At 45.7% G+C, this 9,027-nt stretch overlaps 1 protein-coding gene across 8 annotated transcripts in view; it reads right to left on the reverse strand.

The window, feature by feature from the left end:
- Cdk13 (cyclin dependent kinase 13) overlaps positions 1-8,335 on the reverse strand; it is a 98,068-nt gene extending 89,733 nt beyond the window's left edge. For 4 of the 8 annotated variants that reach the window (XM_087195811.1, XM_087195814.1, XM_087195812.1 and 1 more), the window contains exon 1: positions 6,563-8,334. In XM_087195811.1, the coding sequence (XP_087051937.1) occupies positions 6,563-7,755 (1,193 nt within the window). In that variant the 5' untranslated portion in view covers positions 7,756-8,334. Of the gene's footprint in view, positions 1-6,562 lie in introns of all 8 variants that reach the window. The other 4 variants (XM_087195815.1, XM_087195813.1, XM_087195809.1 and 1 more) reach the window with 2 other exon arrangements.
- Between the last annotated feature and the right edge of the window lie 692 nt (positions 8,336-9,027).

Raw genomic sequence — 9,027 nt, forward strand, 5'->3', positions numbered from 1 at the left:
AAACACCACATGATTTCACTGTTATCCAAAATCTAAAACCGTTGAGCTTAATTTTTTAGAATTCTATACAACTTTTCAGAATTCTGTACAACTTTTCAGAACTTCTACAGAATGAAAGAGTAAACGGGTGCTTAACAGAAGGTGGAAGAAGAGGATGGACAGGGAAAGAGGAGATGCTGATCAAGAGGGACAAAGTTTCAGTTAAAAGATTTAGTGATTTACTGCACAGAACAATGAGCATAATAACAATGCAGTGTATATTTCAAAGTTTCTAAGAGTAGATTGTAAATATTTTCACCCCAAAAATTAAATATATGAGGTGCTGGAATTATCATGATTTAATCACAACATAAACATACCAAAACATTATATTAATAATTATATTAATGATTTAATCACAACATAAAACATACTATACCTCATACATACATACAATTAATATGTATCAATTAAAAATAAGTTTTAAGGAGAAGTTTCATTCCATAAGTATTTTATAGAAAATGACAGACTCAAAATTAGGGCCCTTACCCAGAGCACTCCCCCCAAAATACGAGTGGAATAAAGAGGCCTCTGTAAAAGGACTTAAAGAAGAAGCAATTTATTACAGAGAACTAGAGAAAATGACCAGTTACTTTGATACCGGTTACCTAGGAAAAGCTAATGTCACTTACACTATATGATCAAAAAATATGGTGTTAAAAAAACAAACAAACCTGTAATTATTACAGTAAAAGACACACTGTCATCAACCCTCTCAAAATACTCCCCCTTGCTTCAAACACACTTATCCCATTACTCTTGCTACTTTCTGAAGTAGTTCTAAAAGTCCTCCTTCGTGAAGGCCTTCAGCTGTACTGTTGTGGCTGCTTGGATGTCCTGAATCCAATCAACAATGTTTCCTTTTCATGGTTATTTTGACTTTGAGGAAGAGCCACAAGTCACAGTGCCAGATCCTGTGAATAATGTGGATAAGGTCACACTGTCAAGTTTTCATGAACCTGCCTTTCCATTGGATGGTACTCAGCAGCAGCAATCACTGCATTTTTAATCACACCTTGTAAAGACACTCTCAAAAGACGACTTTCAGAATTGCTTCAGAAAGTAGCAAGAATGATAGAATTAGTATGTTCAAAGTGTTCTGAGAGAGATTAATGGCAATGTGCCTTTTACTGTCATTAATTTTTAAAAATTTAAATATTCAACATTTATTTTTACCACACCTCATAAACACAGGAAGATTTCTTAAAACATTACAAAAATAAGGTTAAAAGACAAACTTACAATGGAACAAAAATTCATTATCTCTAATTAACAAAGACGTCTTATAAATTAATAAGAAAAACAACAAAATAAAATTAGAACATCCAAGGAACAGTTTAAAACATATTCAACCAGGGCCGAGGATTTAGCTCAGTGGTTTCACCACCTGCTGAGCAAGCGCAAGGACCCGAGTTCAATCTCCGGTACAAAAAAAAAAAAAATATATATATATATATATATATATTTTTTTTCAAGCTCATTAGACATCAAAGACATGCAAATGAAAACAATAATGAAATACAGTATTTGACAACTGCACATGTTGGTGAAACTGAGGAAATGGACACTTTCACACTGTTTAGAAAGTAAAAGCCTTCAGAGAAATAATCTGACAGTGCATCAAAATTACAAATATGTTAGACCTTTGATTCAAAGATTTGACCCCAAGAAATCCAATGCAGAGAAAGTAACAGGGAAAATGCGCAGAAATATAATTGCTAGTAACATAAACACGTAACAAAAATAAGAGTTCTTTGTCAAAGTACATTTGGTCAAATGTCATGCTATATACTGAGACAATACAACAGTAGGAGTCAATAAAAAGAATAAACTGGAGTACAGGGTACAAAACTCCTTTATAGTATGTTCCCATTTATGTAAAATCATTATGTCCTTATACATATGTGCATGAAAAAGTGTAGAAGAAAGCTCATCAAAATGTCAAGGCTGATCACCTCAGGTGTTTAGATTTAAATTCTTTACACTTTTCTCCACTAACTGAAATTTTCTACCATGAGCTTCAATTGTCTTTGGAAACAAGTAAAAAATATGCAATCAAGTGCAGTAGCGAAAAATAGAAATGACTCCAAGAGCTGAAATAATTTAACTGTAAATTGTGTTTAGAGCGTCACACATCCCAGTGAAAGTGTCTCTATGCAACTGAAAGTGAAGAACAGTGAAGAAGCAGGTAGCCAATCTACAGTTTCAGTTCCTCGCTACCCTTTCATTTCTACTTTGTCAATTCCAGTCTTTACCTAATATTTCTAATATAAATCCATTTCATCTTCCTAGTGTTAATAACATACAGCAAACATGAACTAATAAAAATTAAAAATGTTAATAACACTAGATTCTCCCACTAGTTACATATAGGAATTCAAGAGCAAAATCTATCCAAAGTAATGCTTGATTCTAGCTTGATACAAAAGCAAAGGCTTCCAACACCACTCCAAAACTTACAAATCTCCATATACAGAACAAGTACCACCACAAAAAAGTGATATCCACAAAAAAGTACAGAATAAGGGAAAAGATTACAAACATCTTGTTTGAATATTAAGCAACATTCACTTCCAATAGACTTTTCAAATATAGTACAATTGTTTAGAGTTGGGGAATAAAGTCTGATATAATCTATTCAGAAAATTTTCACCTTAAAGAGTAATTCAAACTCACCAACAAAAACAGATTATTTATCTTGACCAGTATAATACAGTGCAAATACATAAACAGTAGGTCTGAATTTATTGTTTGTACTGATATAACCAGCAGCACTCTATACTCATCCTAGTAACATACAAGCAAGAACCAGGAGGTTCTTAAATTCCCTCCTTATAAATCAAAACAATTACTTCCCCAAACCTAGAGTATATGTGAATGAAATTAGCAAGTATAGAGATGCAACTGCTATCTCTGCAGATTGGTTTCCACTAACCTGTGAGAAACAAAATGTATTTAAACTAAATAAACCACTAATAAATATGCTAGAAATAAATCCAAGATTTAAATCTCATTGTTCATATAAACTACAAATTAGGACTGTGTGGTATAGATCAGTGGTGGAAAGCTTGCCTAGAAAGCTACAGGCCTTGAGTTCAAGTGTCCAGTACCACAAAACAAAACAAACTTAAAATTAAAGACAAATGAGCAGGATAAATCTTCAGAGAAATTGCTTTTTACAGTACTCAAATGCTGAAAACATGGCCATGGAACAGAAATAACCAAACGCATTAAATTTTAGCAAAACACATCATTAAGTGAAGTGACTACATCTCACAAATGTCAGCTATATGATAACAGGACCTATACAAAACAATATTCAGAACATGTACTTTCAAATCAGCCCAAAACCTGAATCCAAGCTGACCTTGGAACAAATCACTTAACTTTTTAGAGCTTCTGTTTTCCAATCCATCAATGGGAATGTTTCCAACTAACACAAGGGTTTGGGGGTAAAAGTATGTTAGGCATGCATCAGTGCCTGGCCCATAATAAAAAACTACAATCATTGCTATTCTCTTCTCTTCCTGAATACTCCCTCTTTTCAATACCTTATATTTATTATAGGCCTAACCAGTATGATTGTGACTTTGCACACCTCAACAATCAAGTAGTAAAGAAAATATGCTAAGTAGGCTACAGATGGGGAAAAGTAAAGCCAAGAAGGGACTGATGAAATGCATAGGCTGAAGACTAAAGAGTCAAATAAAGGCCGGGGATTTAGGTCAGTGGTGCTGCCACCTGCCTCACAAGCAAATGCAACGTCCCAAGTTCGATCCCAGGCCCCCCTCCCCCCAAAAAGTCAAAGCAAAAGCAAGTTGTGAAGTAGAAGTCACTAGAATAGAAAAGATTTGCTCCAGGACACAACACCAAAAGAAAAAAAATTTTAACCAAGGTTCCAATACTGTTCTGAATGTATGAATTTCCTTAAAATTAACTACACTGACAATTCATTAATAAGTAAACTCTACGTGGGCAGGAAAAAGATCACACTGCTATTTCTTAAAGCACAACATATGGTCTGTACCAAATACTCACTTAAATAAAGCATGAAATCTAGATCCACAATAATAATTTGTATGCTCAGAAAACTCCACCATTCCTTCATTTACCTATTACAATTATCTATTAGGAGTCTATATGTGGTCAGATACACCACGATGCACTAGGAAATCAACGGTGAGCCAAACAGGCCAATTGCCTTCCTGGAGTTTACAATACAGCAGTTTATTCCTGAAAGAACATAGACTACTTACAACAACTGCTAAATTCTAGAAGTAAAAAAAAAAACCTTTGCATTAAGCTGGACAAGTGAGTTCAATTAATTGTTCCTAAACACTGACTATCTTAAAAAATTTTTTTAGGTTTCTCAGCTATTTTAGCTGTTAATTCTGGGCTCCACACTTTAAGGACATCTGACACTATACAATGTAAAACAAAAACAAAACCTGAAAACCATATCTTATAAAAAATGAGTTTTAGGCCTTAAGAAGACTCACAAGACATGACAACTGTCTTTACATTTGCTCTATACTATTCCAAATTAAATGTGAAAGTAACAAGAAAGTAGATTTGTTTCAACATAAATAATTCTAACAATGCAAGCTATTCAACAATAATTTGATCATCTTAGATTTCTGTAGGGCTGCAATACTTTACAAAAGACAAACTTTCATTTACTTGAAGTAATTTTTTAGAAGTATCTCCCTATTACAGTTTAGGAAACTAAGGCTCCAAGAATTTTACTAAGAATATGGGCAAGCCAGTAACAGAACGCGAATCCAACATCTAATGGAACAGCCGCCTCACAGCAATGTGCTTCCACTTCTAGATGTATTCAGGCACATACCAAATGGCCATCTGTCAGAAATATTGACCAAGAATATTCAAAAGTTCTTCCAGATCCAATCCTTTCAAAAATGCTAGTGGTCAATATATACTCCACGAAAAGATTCAATAAAGACTGCTCCTTTAGATTGTTAGATTGCAAGCTCCCTGAGGACAATGACTTTGCCATTCTTCCCTGATAATATTCCTGTCCCTGAAACACCTGAGTAGTTAACAGGTGCTCAACGAGTATTTGTTAAATATGCACAATTCTAATCATATAAACCACTATTACATAATTCATACATAAACACACATCACTATTAAAAAATAAAGGACCTGGGCCAGAGATTTAGCTCAGTGGTTCTGCCACCTGCCAAGCGCAAGGTCCCAAGTTCAAGCCCCGGTACCAAAAAAAAAAAAAAAAAAGGACTTGGCTAAACTACTAATAAATACAAAATCCCTTCTTAAAATCCTACCATACATTTAAAATTCCAATCTAAAGTCCTGAAACTTAACCTAATGAGTTTCTACAAGATATTCAATTTCAAAAAATGCAAACTATTCAGCAAGCCTGAAATAACCATAGTTAAAAGTAAAATATAAATCCTTGTAAGCGGAAAAGGCAAAATTTGAAGTTGTTGATGATAATTCATTAAGTGTGCCTGAACACTGTAAGAATGAAAAAATTTATAGATCTCTGACTTAAAGACAAACTCAGAGATTTTTACTCACATCTTTAGTTACTAAGCTGACACTTCCAAGAGTGCAAAATTATAGGTACATCCGTTGTACAGTACTGAGATTTGACAGAGCCTATACTCAGAGGTATTTGGCATCCACTTGGCATTACTAACACCAACAGGAAAAGAACAGCAAAGCTATTTTGTATTTTCTACCATAAGGCCTAGAATCGCCAAGCATCTTAAGAAATGTAAGAACCTACAAAAACCTACAGTATGCTCAAAAGTCCTTTTTAATTTACAAGCAAGGCATAATAACTACGTAAGTTTTACTGCAATTACAACAAATTATACCCTTTAAAATTTTCTGAACAAAGATGCTAATAACAAAAAATCTGGTTAACTTAAACGGTGAGTAGTTTAGGTTTATAATGATATGAGAACATACTAACACATTCTCTTACTCTGGGTCACACCACCTCGACCTACAACGTTACCGACAACTGGATGTGATCACAAACACAGGAACCACAACCAAGTCTTTTTCCCCCCTTTTGCTTTTTAAAATTAAGGTCTTGAAAGATCAGGTAAAAAGCGACCCCACACAACAGTATCGCAAAGTAACTCATCTTCAAAATCTATTACTAACAACCTCCGTTTCAGGGTATCTCCCCTAATAAATGAAAACATCAAGAAGAGCCGCTTTTCCGTCCCCGCAAGATCCACAGATAACATCTGGGATCCACATCTCATTGCCATCAGTCCCAGCCTGACTCCCCTTCCACAGCCTCACTCCCTTCGCTGCTGGGCACTCCTAGACCAGCAAGAAAGCCCGTTCCCCTAAAGAGCTTTCAGAATAAGGACAGAAGGAGTCACCTCTGGGTGACCCACGCCGACCCGGCTGGAGAATAGCAAAGGGCAATCCGAAAAGACCTGTTAATGCATAAACGCAACAAGTCCGAAACTCGGAACTCTCCCTTCGCCACTTCCCCGGCCCCCGGAGTCCGACTCACCTGAGCACCGGGCTGTAGGGGCTCCGCGAGCGCCGCCAGCTGCCGCCGCTGTAGGGGCTGGGGGACACGTCGCCGCCGCGCTCGTACGAGGACGCGCGGCTGTAGCTGCGCGAGCGCCGGCGGTAGGGGCTGGGCGAGCGCGGCCGCCGCGTGTAGGGACTGCCCCCGGCTGGGCTGGGCGAGCGGCGGCTCCGCGGGCCCGGGGCAGCGCGGTGCGAGCCTGGGCTGTCGTCGCGGCCCGGCGGGCTGGGGGAGCGCGGCCGCCGGCGGTAGGCGCGCGGTTCGGCCTTGTCGTCACGGTAGGCCTTGGGTGGCTCGCGGTAGGCGGACGGCGGCTCCTTGCCCGCGCGCGAGCGGCCGCGCCGCACCTTGGAATCGCGCTCCTTACGGCCGCCGCTACTGGACGTGGCCGAGGCACTCTTGCGGCGGCGCCCGCGGCTACTGCTCCGGCTGCCGCTCTCGGCGGGTTCGGCGCGATCGCCGTGCCGGCCGCGGCCCTTGGAGGCCTCGCCGCTGCGGGCGCTCTCCCGCCGCCGGTGCTCGCGGTGTCGCTCCCGGCTGCGGCCGCTGCTGCCGCGGCGCTCCCGCCGGGGCCCGCGCTCCGCGTCCTCCGCGCGCCGCGGCCCGGGCGACGAGGCCGGACTCCCGCCGCCGCCCCCGCTGCCGCCCGTCCCCCCGGCGCCCGCCCCCGCCGCCGCCGCCGCGCCGGCGCCCCCCAGCAGCAGCCCCTGCTCGGACTGCGAGCTCACGTCCTCGTACTCCGCCAGCGGGCTCGCGCCCCCGCCACCGCCGCCGCCGCCGTCGTCCTGCTGCGGCGCGGGCGCCGGGAAGGCGCGGCGCTTCTCCGCCTCCTGCCCGGCGCGGGGCCCGCGGCGCCGCTTCTGCCGCCCGCCCGCGCGCCTCTTGCCTCGCGCCAGCCGCTTGCCCTCCGGCGCGGCGCCCGCGCTGAAGCAGGACGCGGAGGCGGCGGCGGCGGCGGCGGCGGCGGCGGCAGCCGTGCCGGGCGCGGCCAGGAAGAGCAGAGGCGGCGGCGGCGGCGGCGGCTGCAGGAGCTGCGGCTGCAGGAGCGGCAGGAGCAGCGGCGGCTGCTGCGGGGACAGGAACCGCCGGCGCTTGCGGCGCTCCTCCAACTTCTTCTCGGCCCAGCTCAGGCCCGCGCCGCCCCCCAGCGCGGGGTCAGCGCTGCTCGGCATCGCCCCGGGCGCGGCTCACGCGCGGGCCATCCCCGGGGCGGCGGGCGGCGGGGGGACGCGGCGCGGCGGGGCGCGGCGGGGCGAGTCCGGAGTCCTCAGGCGCCGCCCGGGCGGGGAGCGGCTCGGGCCGGCGCGACGCGGAAGTGCCCCTTGGCCGCCGCCGCTTTACTCCATAGCGCCCTGACGTCGGGGGCGAGCGAGACGACAACACGCCTCCGCGTCGACGTTGTCCTCCTCCCGCGGTGGCGGCGGCAGCGGGGCGGCCGGGCCTCGCGCTCTCTGCGGCCGGCGCGGCGGGGCGGGGCACCGCTTCCGGGGCGGTGGAGGCGGGGCGCCCCGGAGTCTGGGGCGCTGGGGACGGCTCTGACTTTCTTCTTCCTCCGTCGCTCCTTCTCTCTCTCCCTCCCTGCACGAGGAGGCTTCCTGGCGTGCGCGGCCGGCCGGGGCTCGCTCCTCCCCTTCCCTCTCCGCTGTTCGTCAGGAGGGGGGGAGGTCGATGGGAATCTCTGGTTGGGCCCCAACCTCCACAACCCCTCCTTCTACCCGCACTCTTTCGCTAACCCCCCCCAACACTGGAAGCCTTGACGCGAGGTCGGGAGCGCGCACGTACGTCACGCTCCGAGAGAGACGACGATGAGTGGCGGCGCAGGGCGAGGGAGGCGGGAGTAAAGGTGCTGCGCGCGCTGGCGTGCTCGCTCCCGCCAGGCACCGACAATCCGCACCGGAAGTGGCGTAAGTACAAATCGCTCCGCTTCCGGTGAGGGGTAGAACTGCGTGTGAAGAAGGGTTAAAGAAAGGAGAGGAGTCTTGCGTCGCCCCCTGCTGTCGCCAAGACTGTCCCAGCGGTGGCCCGCCTGCGGTGTCTGTTGCCAGCGGTCAACACGCGTGGCCTACTCTTGGTTCTCTGCGGACACCATCCTGCCTGCCTCTTGGGGGAGAGGTCATGGCCCGGATGACAATCCCTGGAGACCTTGCGAGGAAGAGTACGTTGGTGACTTTCTGGGCCGGGCAGCTTCCCAGTCCAAGCTCCGCCAAGCCGGGATCGGGACAGCTGCTCTGGAAGAGAAGACGCCGCGCGAAGGAGGGCGGGATGACGTTAGCTTAGCCAGTCTCACGGACACCTAAGTTCCAGCCCCAGCCTAAAAATATACTTGGTAATCAATCACAGCCTCGGGCATCAGTGACACTGAAGTTTGCTTTATAAAAATAAAACAACAAACTTTAAATCAGTCTGGGGAGTATATGGAATATTAAAAGAGACTACTGAAAATC

The sequence above is a fragment of the Heterocephalus glaber genome, unplaced genomic scaffold (assembly GCF_053883595.1).
Source record: "Heterocephalus glaber isolate CG9 unplaced genomic scaffold, H.glaber_assembly_v1.0 deba00001610, whole genome shotgun sequence".
NCBI classification, from domain to species: Eukaryota; Metazoa; Chordata; class Mammalia; order Rodentia; family Bathyergidae; genus Heterocephalus; species Heterocephalus glaber.